Source organism: Pteropus alecto, unplaced genomic scaffold, assembly GCF_000325575.1.
Source record: "Pteropus alecto unplaced genomic scaffold, ASM32557v1 scaffold146, whole genome shotgun sequence".
In the NCBI taxonomy this organism is placed as follows: domain Eukaryota; kingdom Metazoa; phylum Chordata; class Mammalia; order Chiroptera; family Pteropodidae; genus Pteropus; species Pteropus alecto.
The window spans coordinates 30,867,870-30,890,869 of NW_006442107.1; the positions used below are offsets into that span (position 1 = coordinate 30,867,870).

Sequence of the window (23,000 nt, forward strand, 5' to 3'; positions counted from 1 at the left end):
GTAGCTTTATCTTGCCAAGCCAGGTGCTCGGAAAGAATAGATTGTTTTGAATTACACTCTTGACTTTAATGAAGTGTGTGCAGTCTGGGTGTGTTCAGTACTGAGCTGGAATACTTGACCTACTATCCCCAAATCCTCAACACTATCGAAGAAAAGGAGAACTTCATGGAGAAAATCGAGAACTATATCTTTTAGAGACACTTTAGCTCTCTCTTTATTATTTCAACAAACGTTCTTGCCCTAGTGTTATGGGAAAGACGATCTGTGGAGAGTCTGACAGAGCTGTTAAATCACAGCAGAGTGAACATGGAGAGATCTCCATGAAAGGAAGAAATAAGATGAAATTAATCATCCGTCAATACCAGTCAATGATACATTAAATATAGCTAGAATGTAATATTAAAGGTCTTTGTAATCTGTACTGAGAGATCTATTTTGAGTGTTACATGTTGGCTCCTATAATGGCTATGTTAACATTTGAGGTGGTGGGGAAGGGGTTCTGATGAAAAACAGACATCACTGCAATGGGCACAGTACCTCTCCATGCTCAAGTGGCACCAGCCTAGAGTAATACGAGGTGCAGATCACTTCGTCATCGGCCCTATAAGTGGGTGGCCCCCGTCTAGGGGTTATATTGTACCGAGTCAAACACTCTGTGTCGCTAACTGCATAGTACTGCCAGGGTCTGAACTTGGTGCCATCCAGAGAACGCTCCAAAATCCAGTTTCCAGGGCGAGGGGCATTAGCAGCTTTGATGATGACATAGGCGACTCGAAAAACCTGAAACAAAGACACTGAAAAATCTCAATAAAGAATCAGTGGTAACTGCTCAAAATCCAAAGTGCCTGTTGAGAGAACTGTTATACAATGATTGCCAGTGTCTCCAATGCTTTTGAGGACAGCTGCTCCTCAGCGTTAGTCAGATATGTGACTCATGAATGTCCCCCTCAGTGGCATCTGTTTCCAAGGTAAACTCAAAAAGTACTCGCAAATAAATTTGTATTATCGCTATCGATAGCATTAATGTTAACATAAATGCTTGTTTTCTTCTTTCTCCATCTGGATTGTAAATGATAATAGTTATATTATATTACATTAATAGTAGCATTAAATGTATTTTTCATAGTTATTTGGAGATAACACATTTGAATATGAGAAAAAATGTCCGTCCACTACATGTGTGCCTATTCAAATGTCTAAATCCAAAACACTAGCACCACCAAGTGCTGATGAAGATGTGAAGTGACAGGAACTTTCATTCATTGCTGGTGGGAATGCAAAATGGTGCAGTCATTTTGGAATACAGTTTGGTAGTGTCTTACAAAGCTAAACACACTCTCACCATACAACCCAGAAACTGTACTCCTTGGTACTTGCCCCAATTGAACTGAAAACTTCAAGAAGTGAATGAATAAACCAATGGAATAGTATTCAGTGATAAAAAGAAATGAGCTCTCATATGCCAAAAAGACATGGAAGAACTTTAAATGCATAATGCTAAGTGAAAGAAGCCAATCTTAAAAAGCTGCATGGTGTATAATTTCAACTATAATACTTTGGAAAGGTAAAACCGTAGAGACAGTAAAAAGATCATGCTGCATGGTGTATAATTTCAACTATAATACTCTGGAAAGGTAAAACCGTAGAGACAGTAAAAAGATCAGGGGTTGCCAGGGGTTAGTGGAGAGGGGTAAATGAACACGGGGAGCACAGGGGATTTTTAGGGCAGTGAAACAGTGAGAGTAGACTATGTCATTACAGATTTGTCAAAACCCATAGAATGTATAACACAAAGAGTGAACTCTATGTAAATCATGGGCTTAGTTAATACTGATATATCGATATGGGCTCATCATTTGAAAGGAATGTTCCATACTAATGAAAGATGTAAATAACAGTATGAGGAAACTAGCCAGACAAATCTTAGATTTGAAAGGGACCCTTACAGATAGCTCATAATTCAGCACTAAGAAGGAATCGTCACTCCAACAACCAGCCCCTGTTGGAGTATTTGCAGTGACAGGAAATTCATTTGTTCCTTAGATGGTTCTCTTGTTTTATGAAAACTTCCAGTTAGAGGATCTTTCCTTGCATTGAGCCTGGGTGCTCCATAAATTCTATGCTCTGGAGCTACAGGAAAGATATTGATTCCACTCTCATGTAACTGTCCTTCAAACATTTAAATATAACTATCATATATCACCTCTAGAATTCAAAACCTTCAGCATCAACATTCTGATTTCTTAAAAATACTTATCATTTAATAAGACCCCATTGCCTTGTCACAATGCTCTGGACAAAATCTTATCTTACAATGTGAATACAACACTCCAAATGTTTTCTGAATTGTGAAGAACATAGTGAAAATATTACATACCTTGTTTTAGTAACTCAGCCTTAGCGAGCATTCACTTTCCTGATAGTAAACTTAGATCACAAACTCAAGCTGGGGGTGCAAGCAACAACAAAAAATGCCTTCTTCCATATTTACTCCAGATTTCCTCTAACTCAGATTGACAGAGGTAATTATTTTTAAACAAAGTCAAGTATTTTTTATTTTTTAAATATAGATGTATGTAAAGTGTATATACCTATGTATATTTGTACCTATCTGTGTGTATGTGTTGGTGCTGAGAAGGAAGTGTTATTCACTTCTCTGCATCATCTTGCCTCTGGGCTTCTTGTGTTTTTGTTTTTAGTTCCTCCTTTCTTAGCCCTCACCAATTCCAGGAACATAAGAGCTCCTTAAAATTAACCCACCATTAGCCAAACAATTTTACCTTCATCTACCAAATCATTCCATGAGAAGTATGATTTTATCTTAATTTAATAACTCTGCTCATCAACAAGAAATGTATACCAACCAAGTTTAGCCTGCAAGTGAGGTTAGGTGTGATATTTTGACTATCTATATTCATGTGCAGTTTTTCTCTAGAACACAACCATTGCTTCTAAAGCAAACTAGAAACAAATTAATGGCAGCATGGCAGCCTTGGATATGCCGCAGGGGTGGCGGGGTGATAGAGTGTGCAGGAAATAAAAATTAATGGTGGCTAATGTTTACGTAGACTTCCTGTGGCCAGATAATGCTAAGTGCTTTATGAGAATTATTACCTCTTTTAATCCTTACAACTACATTTGTTATCAATGCTTGCATCTGGAACTAAATGTCCAATGTTTAAAAATCTAGAATAATCTTTACCAATTAAAATCACTTTTAAAAATTAAAATAACATAAAAGCTATTCTGTCCTAGGATACACATCTCTAGAAAATTCTCCCATGAATGTGATTACATGGTTTTTCTTTTCAAGAGTTTATTTTTAAAAGATAATTTCCCCCCAATTTTATAATCCATATATCCATTTATGTTTCCCTGATTTACTATATTTTAATATTACTGAAATCTCAAAACTTCTCAGAAATACCTAGCAGTTAATCTTATAGTCTCCTCTGGAGCTAGCCCTGAAGAACATGCAAAGTTTGTTCCACAACTTGGTGGTGGTTACTTTCACCTTCGCAAGGATCCACCACTGTCTTGGAACACCGCGATGGAATCCATCCTTAATAGCTTTCCATTTGGTTTTCACACGATGTCCAAACTAACTGAAGGGAAAGCATCCTCATCTTATTGCTGTCCAATAGCTTTGAAAATATTTTCTTCATAGAAGTAGAAGTCTATGAACATGCGAGTCATGATCATTCATCATTGTTAAAACCAGACTTTATATTCAAAATGGAGGTGTCCAGTGGGATGGCATGATCATGTGGCTCGATAGAAAGAGACAGAAGGCAAGGTCATTTACTAATGAAATGAAATATATTTACCTTCTGTTTTTCAGTTTCACATTTGAAAATGGAAAGAACTAACAGGTTTACCTCATGTGTGTTAAGAGCTCTATGTGTATCATCTCATTTATTCTCAAATAACCCCATGAGTTTCGAGTTATTGTTCCCATGTCACATATTTAGAAACTGATGTATAGAGAGGTCAAAAGACAAACTATCGAGTTGCAGGTTCTAATAAGAAACCAGGTGGTCTCACTCCAGAGTCTTTAGCCATCATGCATACTCTGGAGCGCTGCCCCCAGACATCCACACGCATCACACCTAAGGTCACCAAAGTTTCTTTTGTAATACCAACAACAAGAACAACAAAAACTCCTCCATTCATTTGGATAATGGGCAGTGACAGTTGCTCCAGTTAACTCTGTATTTTCTGTCATGACAGCATGACAGCCTTGGATATGTAGCAGGGAGCGGACAGAGAGTATACAAGAAATAAAAATTAATGGTGGCTAATGTTTACGTAGACTTACTGTGGCCAGACAATGCTAAGTGCTTTATGAGAATTACTACCTCTTTTAATCCTTACAACTGCATTCTTTCCCCTACTTTACAGGTGATGAAACTAAGGCACGGAAAGATTAAGCAATCATCCCAGGATCTTGCAAATACTAAAATGTATACATCAAGCCTCTGAACACAGTCAGTCTGTTTTCCTAAGCACTATGCCAGGAAAAAGGTTGCCAGGAAAAAGAAGAATGAAATCCCAAGCTGAGGCTACTGGTGAGTACTAACCCAGTTTTTCAAATCTCTTACTTCAACCAGTAACAATTATTTCAATACCCTGTTCTTGTACTTTAATCAGTCGCTTGTCAGCTTTTACATGGAGAATAGTCATATGTAACAAAGCGACACCAAGTGGAGGAACAACCATAGTGGAAAAAATCAGGACAATCCCTCAAGGGAGGAATTGTCTAACTCTTATCTTGACCAAGGCTTTCAGCTATGAAGCGGGCATTGTTCTCACAATCTCCCAATCCGTTCTCTAGGTCCTCAAATGGGAGAGACAAGAAACAAATCAGGAAAGGGACTGTGAGCTGTAAATCTGCAAAAGAGGAAAAAGATGCTATGAAGCATCTAAACACAACTTGTCTTCGCTTAAGCCACATTATTGGCTAAACCGTGTTTACTCAAAATTCCTGTGCTGAAGTACTAATTCCTAGTACTTTAGAGTGATTATATCTGAAGACAGAGTCTTTAAGGAGGTAGTTAAGGTTAAATGAGGTCATATGAGTGGGCCCTAATCCAATATGACTGGTGTCCTTATAAAAAGAGAGGAATAGGACAAGACATGCTCTGACTAAGGGTGACCCTGTGAGCATACAGGGAGAAGGTGGCCATCTACAAGCCAATGAGAGGTCCTAGAAGAAATCAATCCTGTTAACCCTTTGATCTTGGACTTCTAGCTTTCTAAACTGTTGTTTAGGCAGCCCTAGCAAATTAATATAAGCTCTAACTCACCACTTGTGTGTTGACAAATGGATCTTATGCATACTACAGAAAAAGTGAGGGATGGCTTGCTAATATATAGAATTTTAAACTTTTGCCCAAATCAAATCCATGATATTTCTCTTGCCTCCCCTCCCCCACCACCATTTTTTTTGCACGGTCGGCTAAACTGCCTTTTCTCTCGATATAAGGTTAGCAGAACACAAACCGATGACACAGGGTTTTCACTAAATTCAGAGGCATTACAGTCTTGCCAAACCTACAGCTGATATAGCCATTTAAAAATCCACTTTCATCATGGTTTTCTACCAAGAGGCCTTTGTTAATGATCACTGGAATGCACATAAACAGTGTCACAAAAATAAAGTGGACACACATCAAACACCAGTTTCTACAGAGGAATCCAGACAAGAATTTTCATGTGGGCCTCAATCTTAGTTAAATGTATTAAAATCCACCTCAGGCACAGAGGTCTGAAAAAACAGAGGTTAGCTTCAGATATGCACGGGGAAATGAAGTCTCTCCTCTACAGAGAAGCTCAGCTGCTCTGGACAGGGCCTCTGCAGGTAATTCACAGGGCACATGGAGACCATGAGGGATGCCTCCCTGGAGATTCTCCATTAAGCACTTACCTGCCTCCCTGGCAGTAACTAAACGGTGAATGGAGGAATGTTTTCCCTTCTATGATGGAAATGAACTTTTAGCAGACAGGGGATTTCGGTTAAGAGTCAAACCACATTAAAAAAAAAAGTGTTAAGTGTATCTGACAAGTAATATTGCTCATTATCCCTATAAAAGAGGTGAATTTGTGTTTCCTAAGCTTTATCTTATTGCAGACAGGGGGTTTTGGGTTAAAGTCAAAACCCATTTAAAAAAAAAAAGTGTTAAGTGTATCTGACAAGTAATATTGCTCATTATCCCTATAAAAGAGGTGAATTTGTGTTTCCTAAGCTTTATCTTATGACATTATTAGAAAATAAAATTCAAAATGATCATTTGAATTAATATTTATTACTCAAGAATAAAGAAATAATTATTTACTAGAAGGCTAATTACTAATGGCAGATATGAATCACTTCTGGTTTTACAGAGTATTATCACTAAAGTATCAAATCAATTGATAATCAGGTGAAGCAGCAACAAAAACTAGGCAGAAGAAGTTGGGGCTTAGAAGTTTACTTGGCATGTAGGATACATGCAATACACATTTTTTGGTCAATCTCTTATGAGCAATTACCTTAAAAATATCACTTGTATTATATTGTAGTAGGCTGTTTTACTGTTATCCCCTCATTTTAGGACCAGTATATAAAATTAACAGACAAAAAAGGAAATAGCTTCATGAATGAGAAGCGAATTTTGAAATAAAATGTATTTGTTTTCCTTTAAATTTGGTGCTATCATTAGAAGTACAAAATTAACACAGCAAAATACATTCTCTTTTTCCTTCTTTCTTTTCTTCTTGGGTTTTTTTTTTTTTTTCCTTCTTCTTTTTATTGGGAGTAGGAGGGACTGGCTATCAGCAGTGACAAATTTAGATCAAGTAGGTCTTTCTCCTTAAAATTCTTAAGCTTCATGTTTCAGAATATCAAGGAATGCTCACTTGGAGTCATGCTCAGATACTTCAGATAGACATTGAGGAAAAGCCAGAGTAAGAAATGGAGGACACAGAGATAGGAACCCATCTAAAAGTGCATAGTAACCTGTAACCAGTAATCTGAAGATGGGAAACGGATGTTTAAAGCACCTGTCAGAGTAGTTCTGTTTTTCATCAATCAGAAAAACTATTTCAAAAAGAGCCCACCAGTAAGCTGTCCCGGGTCCATGTGCCATTGTTTCCATTTAAAGATGACTAGCAGTATTATTTCAGAGGGCAAGTGTTGAACCACTTTAACAAGTCAAAACTGTAAAGTAAGAGGTTGGTTTCCATTTTTTACCTCAATGTATTTCTCCAACACTCAATTTCATCAAGTATTCTGGAATGATTTTGCTAAGTTTGGTGGAAGATTAGTTGGAACTACCTCAAAAGCACATCTAGGCATGTCACCAATGCCCTTTGTGGGGATCTTCACTTTTCCCCCTCCCTGTAAGTGCTGTGTGACAGCCTAGCCCCTAAATAAGATGAACCTGCTTGCAAAACGCAGGTACAGGCCATTTTAGGACCTGAGAAATGCAACAAGAACCTTTCTCGTCCCCTAACTTCTAACCAATTGATAATCAGGTGAAGCAGCAACAAAAACTAGAGCTAAGCAGTTTTACCTATAAATATCTCAGCCTTTGAAATTACTTTAGACTCTACTCCAAAATGCAGTGTCCTGTTTGTTCACGTTAGAGCAGAGGTGGCCATAACTAGCATCCCTACTTCCTCCACTCTGTAGAAGCAGGCTCAGAAATCTGTTGTGAAAATTGAAGAAGGAAGCCAGCAATATTCCAACAAAAAGCACAACTGAAGGTGTGGCTTACATGGGTGGCTGCAGAGGTTGGCCTGACACACTACCTCTTGTGTAACAGGCTGAGTGGACATTTGCACTCTTCCTTGGTGGCCTTGCCCTGTGGGTCAGGAACCCGTGTGTCCTAGGAACCTACCCAGTAAAAGAAAAGCAGAGAAATGGCCCTAGAGGAGCAGACTCAGCTCTTCTCCCATTTAGAAAAATGGCTGCTCCTTTCCTTGGGAGGTGTGTGGGGATAGGCAGAGAAGCAGAGATGCTGCTGTCAGAGAAGCACCCCACCAGGGCGCATGAGGCTGGGAGCAAGGGACACCTCTAATAAGTTTTCACTTAAGGTTCAGTCAGTAAACATTGATTGAGCATCTGCTTTGTCATGGATACTGTAGCAGGTGCTACAAATACAGTGGTGACTTGGAGGACATGGTCAGTGTGGGCTGGATGCCCTAAAGGGAAAGATAGAAGTTGCCCAACTCCCCACAGAGAAGGACAAAGGCATAGAAGGTGTCTGTGTGTGGCCAGGAGAGTCAGGAGAAGGTGGGGACGGTCAGGGTGGGCTTCTCTGAAGGCATCTCTGAAAAAGAGGAAAGACTGAGGAAGAGATGTCTAGGTAAAGGCAGAAAAAGTGCAGAGGGATGAAGTAGAGCACAGAGTGGTACAGAAACTGATGAAGGGATGCTTGGCTTGAGCGTGACAAGCGGGAGGGAGTCCGGGCAGACTCAGGTCTTTGCTCCATGTTGAAACTTTTAGGCCATCGGAGAACATGAGACCAGGAGTTATGAGGTCACCGGGGCTGAAAAGATCGTGGATTGGATGTTGGTGGTGGGAAATCGTGAGATGGTGCTGTGGACACAGTCAAGAGCAAGGCTAAAGTAGAGAAAAATGTGAGTGAGTAGTAAAGAGCTTTCTAAAAGGCCAAATGTAAGTGAGACAGGACCCCAAAAGAGGCTACACAGGGCTTTCTGGCTTTGGCCAGACCCTCTCTCCACCTCAGGAAGATAGGACAGGTCTCTCTCACATGGCCCCAAAGCCCACACTCTCCCTTCCTTTTCTTAGTCCCAGAGAATTTCTGACTGAAAACTTTTGAAAACTAAACTTTTTTCACTTTATCTCCTAGTCCTCACTTTGGCCTATTGTGCCCCCAGTAGAACTAGCAATGGTGAGGAGTTTATAATGTCACATCCCTTCTTCTCATCCCTTGTCATGAGAATACAGTGTCATCACATCCTATGAAAGTAAAAAGGGTCCCTACTCATCAAGCCTCGCAAATCCGACTGGCAATACTATCTAGAAAAGCCATGCAAATCTGCGCCTAACTCCATTAAACATTAACCTATTAGTTATACATTTCCAACACCTAGAAACAATAATTGTTTCTTTCCTTTGGTCATTAAGTCCAGCTGAAACGTTTATATTTTCATATGTGTTTCTATCCTTCGGTCATTAAGTCCAGCTGAAACGTTTATATTTTCAGCATGAGAGGTTAGAAAGCATTTTTTTGTGTAAGATTTCATTCTTTATGTGAAACCTTGGTCTATATCCTGTTTGAAGATTCTCATTTTTCTCTAGCTACATCTAACTTCATTGAGCATCTACCATTTGTCAGGTATTGAACAGATAAATCATCACATTTAACACTTATTAAAAAGAGAATACATAAAAAAGAGTATTCTCTGTAAAAAGGCTTTTGTTTATTTAAAAAGATATGGTGAGAATGTAAAATGGGGCAGCCACTGTGGAAAAACCGTATGGTGATTTCTTAAAAAATTAAACACAGAATTACCATATGAGCCAGCAGATCCACTTCTGGTTATATACCCACTAGAATTGAAAGCAGGGACTCAGAACAGATATTTGTACCCCCACTGTATATAGCAGGACTATTCACAATAGCTAAAACATGGAAACAACCCAAATATCCAGCAACAGATAAATGCCTAACAAGCTGTGGGATATGTACACAGGAACATTTTTAGGCTTAAAAAAGGAATGAAATCTTGATATATCCTCCAACATGGATAAACTTGGAAGACATTATGCTAAGTGAAGTAAGCCAGATACAAAAGGACAAATACTGCATGATTTCACTTTATATGTGTTACCTAGAGTAGCCAAATTCATAGAGAAAGAAAGTAGAATGGTGCTTGCCAGGGGCTAGAGGTGGGGGGTGGGGGTGGGGGAGGAATGGGAGTTATTGTTCAATGGGTACAGAGTTTCAGTTTGGGTTGATGAAAAAGTCCTAGAGATGAATGGTGGTGAGGATTGTACAATTTAAATATGCTTAATGCTACTGAACTGTACACTTAAAATAGGGTTAAAATAATACATTTTATGTCATGTATATTTTACTAAAATAAAAAAAAATGTGAAAAGGGGGAGAGAAAAGTGAATGGCACGAAGACTCAACTCTTCGTGGAGGATGAAGATTTCTGAATTGAATGTGTGTAGGAATGTAGTATTTTCAGTCAGGCATGAACTCTAGAGAAGCCAATTAAGCCATTTGGAGGTCAAGCAGACAGCTCAGAGGGGACGTTTGAAATTTTATCTTTCCCATGACCCTATTTCTATCAAGTTGTTACTAAGCTCTGGTAAGGTAAAATGATACTGCAAAAATATAAAATCAGAGCTCAGAACCATTAGGCTTTGAAAATGAAAGGAGACTCTGTGATGACTTGACTGGAGACCCACCATTCAGACAGAAAGCTTTCTTCCTTGGTGCCATTACCTAAGCGTGGGCTAGCAGGCCTCTGGGAGCCTCGTTCTTGCCTGGCCCTGTGTATAAGTCTAGCATAAAGTAAATGACCCCATGTGGTGGTCGTCTCAATGGAGGCCTACTAAATGGTTATTTCACTGGCTTTCTTGTGTTTCTATCATATGAAGAACAAAGATAAATATCCTGCCATAAAATAGAGAAAACAGAAAATTTTAAATTATATGACTGGCAATTCTCACAGTCACCTTCTAAATATGAGGGGATAAGGTCTTAGAAACCATTTAAATTGCATTAGATCAGGCACTTTATGACTTACTTTTAAAAAGATGATTAAGAATAGCCCAAATTCGATTAAAAAAAAAAACAACTGTTAAAGAGGGAGTATATGGGAACTCTGTACTTTCCACTCAGTTTTTCTATAAATCTAAAACTTCTCTACAAAATAAAGTCGATTAATTTAAAAAAAAATCTATTTACACATATTATAGTAGTTATCCATTACACTAATAAAGCTTAAACAACCTATGTTGGCTAATGAGTGGTTTTAAAGCTTCATCAAATTTCTCAGGGTATCTTGATTTGGACAGCTGTGCCTCCCAGCTAATTATCCACAGGTTTTAATTTGATCTCACAGCTTTCTCAGGCTTCATTTCCGTACCTTACGGTGCATAAAGGGTAAGATAGAGCGAGTCAGCACTCTGTGCACAAATTTCAAAGAGATCACAAGTCTAAGGAAATGCACTGGCATAAATAGGCAATTGTCCCAGTTGCTAAAGAGTTTCTACCTTTATCACGACTTTGGCAGCTTTATTATCTCACCAAGCCTAATGCTTACAGAATTTGAGTTCCAGAATCACTGTGCCCCGCCCCCCCATCACTCCCACCTAACAGGAAGCATCAACCAAATAATAAAATTTTAATTTCTTACAATCTAGTAAATTATAACACTACGTTTAATGTTTTCCACGATTCAGGCTTTAAATGATAAATCCAGAGGATGTTTTCTCTTTATTCCACCGTATTGTTCACAGTGAATAATGTAGACAAGAACCGCCATGTTCTTCAGATTTCTCACATCATTAGTATGAAATAATGAATAGGAAACATTTATAAAATGCACAAGGTATACAAGGTATAGTATAGAAAAGGTATACTATCTGATTTTTAGTCACTTTCTCCAAGTGCAATAGTTTTCTGACAACTGACACCTCTCAAAATAATATTTAGAGTTATTTAAAAATTTTCCTCTTCTGTTATGATGTGAAAATGCTGTCCTGCTATTCAAATGTCTAAAAATATGTCACTACCATGTTATAAAGCAATATAACTGCCTCATTGGAGATTAATAATCATGACATAATTTATACACATGAAGATAATAAAAAAAAACAAACATTGTTTAAGCATCTGCATTTGGCCCAGTGACCCCAAAAAGATGAACACCACAGTGACATAATGTAGATAAAGAATATATATCATACCTGAATAAATGACTAACTGTATTAATTATTAATTAATTAATTCTATGCTATTCAATTGGCAGAGAACAAAAATCAAAAGAAAATTTTAATCTTTATGCTGCTGAAGGGTTGTGAGACACACATTTTCACTTATTGTTAGCGAGTATATAAATTGAACAATATTTTTGAAAAAATTAGATAGTAAAGTTCATGTTCGAAAAATGTTTAAGCTCTTTGACTCAATATTCCCATGTCCAGGGATCTGCACTAAAAACTAATCAACACTGCAGCCATAAAAACATCCAAATGTCTGCTGGAATTTGATATTATAAAATTGGAGCTACCTTAAATGTCCAACAGTGAGAGCAGGTTAAATAAATATACCCAGACAATGACATGTGAGTCTGCCATTAAAAATTATTATAGAAATTTAGATGCTGGTCATGAAGAAGGAATTGGTACCACCTGGCCCTCCTATAGTAAACAACTGAAAAACCTGACAAAGTACATAATGAGTGGTTATAAAATGTTGGGCAGTAGGCAGCACAGGACAGTGATTCCTGGGAGAAGAGCTTTCTGCCTGAAGGCACTTTCTGAATAGTGGTTTGTCAATGTCTAATAAAGTCAAATATACACATATCTTTGGCCAGGCAATTACAGTCCTAGAAAAATAAAAACATATGCCCAGAAAAAGACTTTTATAAGAACATTCAAGGCAGCTGTACAATACAAAAGAAAAAAAAAATGTAGCAACTAGTAGATAAATAAGCAAATAAGTTCTGGAAATCTAACACACAATCCTGTATTATAAATTTCAAAGAGTCTAAGAGATTTTACCTTAATTGTTTTCAGACAAAAAAGAAATGATAATTATGTGAAGTGATAAAGGTATTAGCTAAGACTACTTTAGTAATCATATTGCAATATATAAATGTATCAAACTAACAAGTTATACCCCTCAAACTTGTACAATGTTACATGTTAATTATATCTCAATGAAGTAGATAATAAAATAGACACTGAAAAAAAGAAATGGAGTAATCCAAATAACCTAACAGGGGGATAGATAAACAAATTTTAGTATATTCATGAAGTGAAATACTAAGAAATTTAAAAAAAAAAACCATTAATAAAAACAATGGATGACTCTCACAGCCATAATGCTAAGAAGCCAGATACACACACACACACACACATACAGACACACAATCATTTGCTTCCATTTATATGATGTTATATAATTGGCGAAGCTAATCCAAAATGGAAAAAAAAAAATCAGAACAATGGTTCCTCTTCTGGTTCCTCGTTCTCTGCTCCCTTTTTTCACTGAGTCCTTCCTTTGAGTTGTCTCCTCAATTCCGTAAGCCACCCTTCCTATGTATCCTCCTTGCATTCTCAATACCTGCACACGCTATACCACCAAGAAGAAACAGTCTGCTTACTCACCTATATCCCCCAAGAGACCAGAAGCCTCTAAAGGCCAAGGTCAGCCTTAAATAACAACTGAAGCAACGGTGGTAATAACCAATATATATAAGAAGCTTACTGTCTGTTATGTACTTTGTGCTAAGGGCTTACCCTGGATGTCATCATGGTCTTATTCATCAACAAATTCTGAGACCCTAGCACCCAATGAGCAGAGATTGTGAGTTGTTAATATATACAGTATACTCAAATATGATGGAGTGAATCAAAAGGTAATCCTTGATCCTTAAAATCACAAGTGATTTTTTAAAAACCTTTTTCTTAAAATTTTCTGTACTTTTAAAAAATGTCTACTTTTATATCAGAAAAAAAGGTAAATTGAAGAAATTAAAAACATAAGAGACTGAGGTATAGCTGAGGTATTCATGATCTACTTTGTTTTTATTTGTTACAGCTTTCTTTTTAAAGATGAAGATGTTGTAATTTGAGTGGATTGCTATGTAAAAAGCAAAAAAAAAAAAAAAAAGCAAATGCTGGAATGTATTCCAAATTGTACTGTTATTATCAAAGAAATATTTCTTTAGAAATTAAAACTTTTTTTCTTTAGCTTCAGTATAACAGGAAGAAATAATGCTTTCAGAACAGACCTCCCATTCTTTCCATAAATACACAAAAAGCTTTTTTGAAGCTCAAACAGTGGGGAATCTGAAAAGTATATTTTGACAAAGTCCTGAAAACTGCCTTCACTAATTTCCCAGAATCTTTCCCAAAGCCCAGTTGAGTAAGATACACTGTAATAGTATGGCCAATACTCCACCATAAACAAAAAGAGAAAAAAGGAGGAAAGTTTGGTAAACTAAACTGTGCTAAATGGAAAAAATGGGTATGCTTGACTGGCAAACCACCATTGATAAGGTTTAAAAATAATAAGGTTTAAAAACAAATCTTGTCAAGAAAAGAATCTCCATATAGTTCTTAAAGCCTGGCCTCAATTATTTTTATTTATTCAGCTCACTTGTTGGTGAATAATTTAAAATAAAATATTTGTATCCCCATCTATGATCCCCATTTGATCCAATAGGTATGTCACCTAAAAGATAAGCTATGGAAGGCTACCAGAAGAAGCTTCTCAGAGAAAAATGTTTTCAGAAGTATGAGGCAGTGATAATTTTAGAATAGGTCTCAAATTCTTTACTCCTCCCTCCCATTAGCAGGCCGAGTTTGCTTCATGTTTCTTCCACTTGAATCTCTGCTGACTTCAGTGACTGAGCGGCCTATTGAGCACAGAGGAAGTAACACTGTGTGACTGTGAAGGCCAAGTTCACAGGGGGAACACAACTTCTGCCTCTTTCTCTAGAACATTCATGCCGGAGCCCTGAACTGCCCTATAAATAATCTACCTTCTACCTTAATGCTGTGAGGGATTAAGGTAGTGCACATAAAGAGACCACACAGAGAAATCCTGAGACCACATGAAGGAAGAGCCTGGCCAGACCCCCGCTGTCTAAACCACACTCCCCAGCTCTCCCTGTCCCTCCTGCCAAGCTGCTTCACCTCCACCCCTCAAGGACGGCAGCCTTAGGCACATCAACTCACACAAGCCCTTCCTGAAATCTTGACCTCTAGAAACCTGGATAGATATGAAATGAATGTTGTTGTTTTAAGTCATGAAGTTTTGCAGTGAGTTCTTAAACAGAAATAAAGAACTGGAAGAGAAGCTGTGTATAAGAAAATAACATGAGATAATAAAACTGTGGAAACAAAATAAAGACATATCTGTAAGAATAGTAGCTTCGCAGAGAACAGGACAAAAAAGATAAAAATGTTTGAAGGACAAGAATTTAGCATTGCTCATTTCCAAATCATAGTGGGGAGCTTAAGATTTCTTCTGATCTATTTATTTTGCCAAACAAATTCAAGAAAAACTTACTATTTTAAATTGACTGAGGCTAGTATGAAATAATAAAAAATTGAAATAGAATTATTTTGAATAAATACAAGTACACAGTAAGAGTAATTTCTACCACAGCTTCCAGGAAGGGTCTCTGCCTAACCTCTTTTAAGAAACAGCAAAGACTAATTTGTAATGAGAAGCTCCAATTTACATGCAATTTTTGTTCTAAAAATCTTTCAAGATTTTCCACTTTAAGAATGTGAAATTTGCCTGTTCTTTTCTTATTTACCCTGTCAATGTGCTTGCAAACACTTTCCATTTGGATAGTACAATAATAAACCTCAATCTAGTTCTGGTTAATTTTTCAGAAATTTTGGGGATAAAAACAACAGACATCCAAATTAATGGGGTTTTATAAAACCTAGCAAACAAGCAGCTCTTGTCTAAAGGTTTGCATAAAACAAAGGCCCTTCTGTGATTATGTTCCCACAATAAAGTGCTACTTCCTAATTAAACCTACACAGAAAACAAAGCAGTGCTTCAAAGGCAACTTTATTTTCAATTCCATAGGAAAGGTTTCCTTTTTTACAAAATGTATTTTATCTTCTAAAGGAACATTACAAATTTTTACTCACAAATCTGACAACTCCCAGTGAGATTTTTGCCTAGGTTTAAAATTTTGAAAGGAAAATACAAAACATTGATTTATTTTCCTGCTTCTTGACAAAAAACACGTTAGGTAGAACCCAGATCTACCGGTCATTGTAAACTCATGAAAAGTGTTAATACCCTGCCCCATTCACCAGGGAGAGGACCCGCTGAGTAACAACATGGGAAAAGAGAATAAGCAGATGGATTTAGGAAGAATCTGAACACTCCCAAATGAGGAGGAAATTCTAAGAGCTCCTGCCAGTCTCCCCATAAAATCATAATGCAAGGGAAAACAATGGTAGGATACCAGGAACAAACCAGGTGAGATAGTGCAGAAAGAAAGAACCAGAAATCCTGAGTTTTGAGCCCAGCTGGAGCACATGGAGCCACGTGACTCTGGGTAAGCTAGTGAATGAATGGCTTTGTGCTGCGATTTTCTTACCTTCAAAGAGGGACCATCTGTATTCCAGATTTATTGGGGAAAACATATAAAATAGTATGGATGTGGAAAAAAATGCTATATAGTCTATAACCTATACTTACGTATGTATGTGTATATATAGATTCCGATATAGATGCGCCTCCATTTATGATAGAGTTTCGTCCCAACAAACCATCCTAAGTTGAAACCACCATTGAGGAAAATGCATTTAATACACCTAACCTACCAAATATCATAGCTCAGCCTAGCCTACCTTAAACATGATCAGGACACTTACATTAGCCTACAGTTGGGCAAAATTATGTAACACAAAGCCTATTGTATAATAAAGTGTTGAATAGCTTATGTAATTTATTATGCATGTCTCTTTCACACCATTGTAAAACTGAAATATTGTAAGTTGACCTATCTTAAGTGTGGGTCATCTGTATATATGCATTGTGTATTCATATACATATATAGATTTTATATGCTATATATAGATTATATATTATATATAATCTTATAACACTATATTACTAAATTCCATATTATTTTAAATTCTTAAATGCTAAATGCTGTATACTATATATGGATTATATACCATATATAGCTTTCTATACATAAACATCATATATACCTATTCATATACAATATATATGTATCAATTCCTATATAATACGGGAAATAAACATTACTTTTTAAAGGGATACTCAAAACTAACTACAAACTTGCGATATGAACCTTGAAAGTGACATGTTTTCACTGCATTACTTCATTGGCATACATATGAGATCGATTCTTTTTCACTGAAAGCTCGAGTTTACGCCCACAACAAAAAATCAACCAAAGCATCCAGCATAGGAATTCTTATGCACATAAAGGGTAAACCATATGGAATATTGATGCAACTTAAAGATTATTAATAATGAGTTTTAGTTATATTGGGAAATGCTCATGCTAAAAATTTAAATAAAATATCAGGAGACAAACATATATGTCATAAATCTCAGCTTAAGGGATGAAATCATCCAATAATGCAGATAGATCCCAGAGTCTTAAATCTCAGTGAGTCCTACCTTGACCAATTTACTTAAACTCTCTGTTTCAGTTTTGTCATTTGTCAGAAGAAGATAATAACTAGACCACGCTCATAGGGTGAGTACGAGATTCAGTGATGTAACACAGATGAAGTGCCGGGCACGGGGTCTCGCCCACATTAAGTATGCAATAAATGACACTGCAACATGATCGAATGCATAGGAATGCGCGCAAAAGTCTAAATGGAGATGCGGATATTATTAGCGATTGTTTCAGAGTAAAGGGATTGTAAGTTTTTCTGCCTCTTTCTACTTATACGTACCTTCCAATTTTTCTACAATGAGCTCATATTACTTTCGAACCAGAAAAAAATTATCGACTTAAAAATTTATTTCCTCAAAATCTGCTTAAATACACTTCTTAGCTAATCATTAGTATTAGCTAACTTCAATTAGATTATATCAAGGTGTTGTTTAAAGTTTCCCTTTGTGATTTCTGAAGATCTTTGGGACTTCAAAGTCATTTGTGGATTACAAACATGACAGAAGGAAATACATTTATTTAGTGTGAGGAATTTGTCCAGTGCTTGACTAGGAGCTACCCTTCATTCTTAATGCTATGGCATTCTACTTTGTAAATTAGGAAAGCATTATCACCCAAATACTCTTTATATATCTCCACCACGCCATACACAAAGAGTAATAATAAATACATACATACATAAATAAATAGAATTGCTAATACTTTTCCTCCACCTCTGTCCTTCTTAAAGCCACAGGATCGGCTGAGATCCAAGCTACCTAGTCTGTCGAAGTATCAGACGGCAGTCCATGATTTTCCCATAAGAATTCTAAGTTTTGCATTTTTGTTCCAAACTTTACCTAGAAACTTAATATAAGCATATTCAGGATATCTATATGTAGATATATGAAATGAAGTTCTTTATAATTTCTTAAAATTCTTCTCCAGAATTTTAAGGCTGTGTCTCTGTGTTTACGTCATTGTACGGGTGCAAGTGATCACCGACTAAGAAGATAGTATTTGTGTAGGTTGCAAAGCAACTGCAAATCTACCTTTTTGTACTGTTTTGTGGGGTTTTGAGTAGAATCACTAGCAAGAGGCTAGAAAGCTGGAGGAGGGAGGCAAGAGGCTGGAGATAGGGAGGCAGGATTGCTCTTCTCTGTGTGTATCTGCTGCTCCTGTCGGTGTCCTTCACCTTGACTGTCACAGTTGACTGCAGTCTTCAGCCTTTAAGTACACTGCAAATGAGCCTTCTCACTGCCACTCAGAGGTGGGGCTTTCCCTCCAACCCTCTAGGTACAAATGATCCCATCTCCTCCCTTAGTTACTCTTCAGCTCTTACTATCTCTGTGTTACCTTGGTACTCCCTTTTCTATTTCTCCAACACTGTTTAACCAGTTCCTCATACCAGATATGTCCCTTTAAATAACTGGTGTGGTTTCTGTTTTCCTGATTGGACCCTGATGGGCTGATAGAAAACGGCATGTATTTCACAGTATATTAACTTTTAAAAATTGCAGGAAAATATAGATAACACAAAAAAATGACCATTTTAGCCATTTTAAGTGCACAATTCAGTGGCATTAAGTAATTCACATTGTTGTGCAACTGTCACCACCATCCATCTCCAGAACTTAGCATATTTTTGAGGTTTATCCAGGTATTGCGTGTATCAGAATTCACTTCCTTCTTAAGGCAGAATATTCCATTCTATGTATAGACCACATATTGTTTGTCCATTCACTGTTGGACACTGTAGCTTCCACCTTTCGGCTATTGTGAATAGTACTGCTATGGACATGGATGTGCAAATATCTATTTGAATTCCTGCTTTCCAGTCCTCTGGGGATATACCTAAAAGTGGGAATGCTGGAACATATTTAAAGTAGCGTGTCTCAAACTAGAAAGTCTTGGGGTCTTTTATTGAGAAACTTTACCATAAGGAATACATTTTAATATAATTTTCAGGGCTTAAAAAATGTTGACAATCATAAAATTCAAGATCCATCAAATGTGCAATGCTCTCTCAAAACGATTTCTTCAAAATTTTAAGTTGTCACAAGTGGTACCTGACTCACTTCGGTGGTGTAGTGCTAAAAAACAAGCCCGAAGTCACCTGACAAGTAAGCAACAGTTTAATATTGGAGACTACCCACATGTGTGTTAGTTTTACATTTGTTAAAGTGACCAGCTTTATGTTTATTAAAAGAAAAAATACCGAACTCATTCAATTCCCAGATTTTTTAAAATTGAGATGTTGCTAAATATCTAACAGTGTTATTCTAAAATATTGTGAATCAATGTAAGAAATGAATAACAGGAATTATTTTGAAGAAATAAAGAAATAAATCTAATCACTCCTCGTGTAATGTTACTAAAGCAAACACTCTGTAGTTAAATCTTATTGCAAACCACACAACATTTATGGACTCTCTGATAAATCACTTTTTATCTTTTCTTTGGTTTATCTTTCAGGTAGCCAAACTTTAGACACAGAGGCTAAAAATGCCATCATTTCAACAGGGTGATCAACTACATGATCAAGAATGGGATCAACATCTTCGGCATTTGCAATACAGAATGAAGCTGAATAATTTGGTCATAAAACCTCTCAGGAACTGACATATTTATTAGTTTACATGAACACGCCTACAACACGAAGTTGTTATGACTCCTGATAATATTAAGGTCTGTCTATAATTTTACTCTAGAAATCTATACTCTAATTTTATATTTTTACAGGAGTGAAACAAAGCAGTTGAAAGGCTTGTTTGATTGCCATCTTTTAATTAGGCTGTGAACAAAAACAAGGAGGGGAATGTGAAAAATGCATTGACTCACACTAGGATTATTCACCCAGTGCCTCAACTCTGCCAATGTCTGGGCAAGAGTGAGCAAGACAATCCTTAATAAACTTTAACAGGGAAAGGAAAGGAAAGAGAAAGAAGAAGAGAAGGCAGATGAAGAAGATAGCTGCAGATTCTGCCCTTGTGGAGTATATAATCTAGAAATTAACTAGTAGCTGGCTGATGGCTGGCTTAATAGATTTTGACGATGGAACAAAAGCTATCAAAAGGTATAGCCGTGCTCTAGGTCTGCATGTCAGTGAGACCTAGGAAACAAAGGTGAGATGTGGGAGAAATGGGGAAATAATTTTATAGAGAAGCGATCTGATTGTCAATACCTATACAGGATTTAAATTAAGCCTTATTACTAAAGGAATAAGCAACCCTGGGTACCACAGAAGTAGCCAAGGTCACCGATGATCGTTCTGACCAACAATATTTAACTGGAATTTCATCAAGTCTTAAGAGCTAAGTTTAGTTCATAGGAAATAGAGGGCATAAAGGAAGATATTAACAAAACCATGATGAAACAATCCAACAAACCCAGAATGTGAGATATTCTACAAGACAATTGTCCTTGTCTATTAAAAAAAAAAAACAATATCATTAAAAAAAAATGGAAGACAATTCAGATTAGAAGAGATTAAAGAAACATAACAATCAAATGCAACGTATGTTCCTTATTGGATCCTGGTTTGAAACAAACAAACAAACAAAACATAAAAGACATTGGTAGATAAATTGGAAAACTGGATACAGATGGAGAAATAGTTATTATGAAATTACTGTTAATTTTGTTAGAGGTTCTAATGGCATGGTGCCTATTAAAAACAAATGTCTTATTTTTTGAAGACACAAAAAATACGGTATTGGTACAACATCATAATAACTGCGTTTCACTTGGAATGTGTTTGGCAAGATGAAAAAACCGTGGCAAAAATGTTTAAAAGTCCCTGAATCTTGGGATTGAGTATATGCATATCACAGTAATATGCTTTCTACATATTCAAAAATATCCATAGTTAAAAAGCTCAATGAATAAATATATCTGAGAAAGATTTGCTGAGATATAAGTATTATGAACTTTTTAAAACTGGAAGCAGAAATTTTACATTGTGTAAAAGGTTAAGAAATTTCTTAGTACTAATTATTTTAAATAATTTTAATTTAGAAGCTTATATAAAAACACTGGAAATTACCTAGAGGTAATTTGTAAAGTTGACCCTTTAATAATATGAGTTTGAACAGTGCAGGACCACTTACATACATACATTTTTTTTCAATAAATACCTGTACTGTTTTCAGTCCATAGTTGGGAATCTGTAAATTCAGAGGTCAACTGTATGCATTGTTCTACACCATTTTATATAAGAGACTTGAGCATCTGTGGATTGTATTATCCATGGGAGTCCTGGAACCAATCCCCTGCTGATGCTGAGAGCAGTTAAATTTTGGGGGCAGTCAAAAGTTATATGAGGATTTTCGACTGCATGGGGGTTGGTGCTTCTAGTCCCCGAATTGTTCAGCGGTCAGCTGCACATGCCTTAAAGACTTAAAACTGATGCGTCTGTGGAATTCCTCAAGCTGACTCAGTCCAACTTAAAGCAAAAGATTTCCCTTCAGGATGAACTCAAGCGTGAATACTACAGGACAAAGAATAGTCTAAAATGCGTTGAAGTCTATACGTAAAATGCCCAGCTATTAGTTTGGCCAAACTCAAATAATATGATGTTCCTAATGATGAAAATGGTTATACTTTTTCCCTTAAAAAAGGAAAATAAATTGAAAGGTGATGAAAGAAACAAAATCACTGAAAGTAAAAAAACAAAAGGCCAGGGCAAAAAGAGGGCTTTTTTCTATTTTTCTTTAGGTGGATTTGAGAATATTAACATATAACGTTAATTCAGGCTGAAAATCATCAGAAGTGTTATTTTACTTATGTAATAGTATGAACCTAAACTTAGAAAAATGTCCCTTGAGCTGTGTGTTGCTACCTTATTTACTGTTATTATTAGAGATCTAAAGTTCCTTGCACATGAATTTACACAGGATTGCTTTGTCTAATTAAAATATTGAACATTTTTTAAACTATTACGTATTCAAAGAATTATGATTCATCATTAAATTTCCAAAAATCCCTATTTCAGTCCTACAGTGCACATTTCAACTATTTGTCTCTTTCAACTGATATTTCACATGATATTGATGAGTTTTAAAATAAGAGAAGTTGAATGAAAATAAATAAGAATATCATGTGATGGCTTTTCTTAAGAACTGAAATCAGAAATTGTGACAATAGCTGCCATCTCCCCTTTTCATCCCTTCCACGCAGATTTCTTTCCCTTTCCCAGAAATTTTGGGGCAACCAGTGCCCATACCATATTTCTCTCCATTCTCTGACATGGTCTTGAAGCAAATCAAGAGGTTGCAAGTGTGGCCTGAACCAATTATACTTTGTCTTTCCCAACTCATGCTGAAGGCTTGCTCACGGAAGTACAGGACACCTCCAGCTTACTCACAGCCCTCACAGACACCATGACAAGGGTGAGGCATGGTCAGGAGGTTTAACACTATCCTCCTTTGTTTCTAAGCCTTATTTTCTACAATAACTTTACACAGTGATAATAGCAAGATAATAAGCTTGAAAGGCAGGAAATGCATGGGTTTTGTGTCCCCACACTGGTCCTGCAGTGTGTCTGCTGATACCTACCACACAGCCCGTAATATAGTATCCTGAACGAATGAGTGTGCCCTGCTGACATAGTTTATAAGGATGTCAAAATCTATGGA

The 23,000-nt window shown here is 36.7% G+C and overlaps 1 protein-coding gene across 2 annotated transcripts in view; it reads right to left on the reverse strand.

Annotated features, from left to right (window-relative positions):
* The window catches only part of LAMA1 (laminin subunit alpha 1), a 145,463-nt gene that overhangs the window by 92,851 nt on the left and 29,612 nt on the right, over nucleotides 1-23,000 (reverse strand). For both annotated transcript variants that reach the window (XM_015595706.2, XM_025038551.1), the window contains exon 4: nucleotides 538-780. In XM_015595706.2, the coding sequence (XP_015451192.1) occupies nucleotides 538-780 (243 nt within the window). The remainder of the gene's footprint in view (nucleotides 1-537; nucleotides 781-23,000) is intronic.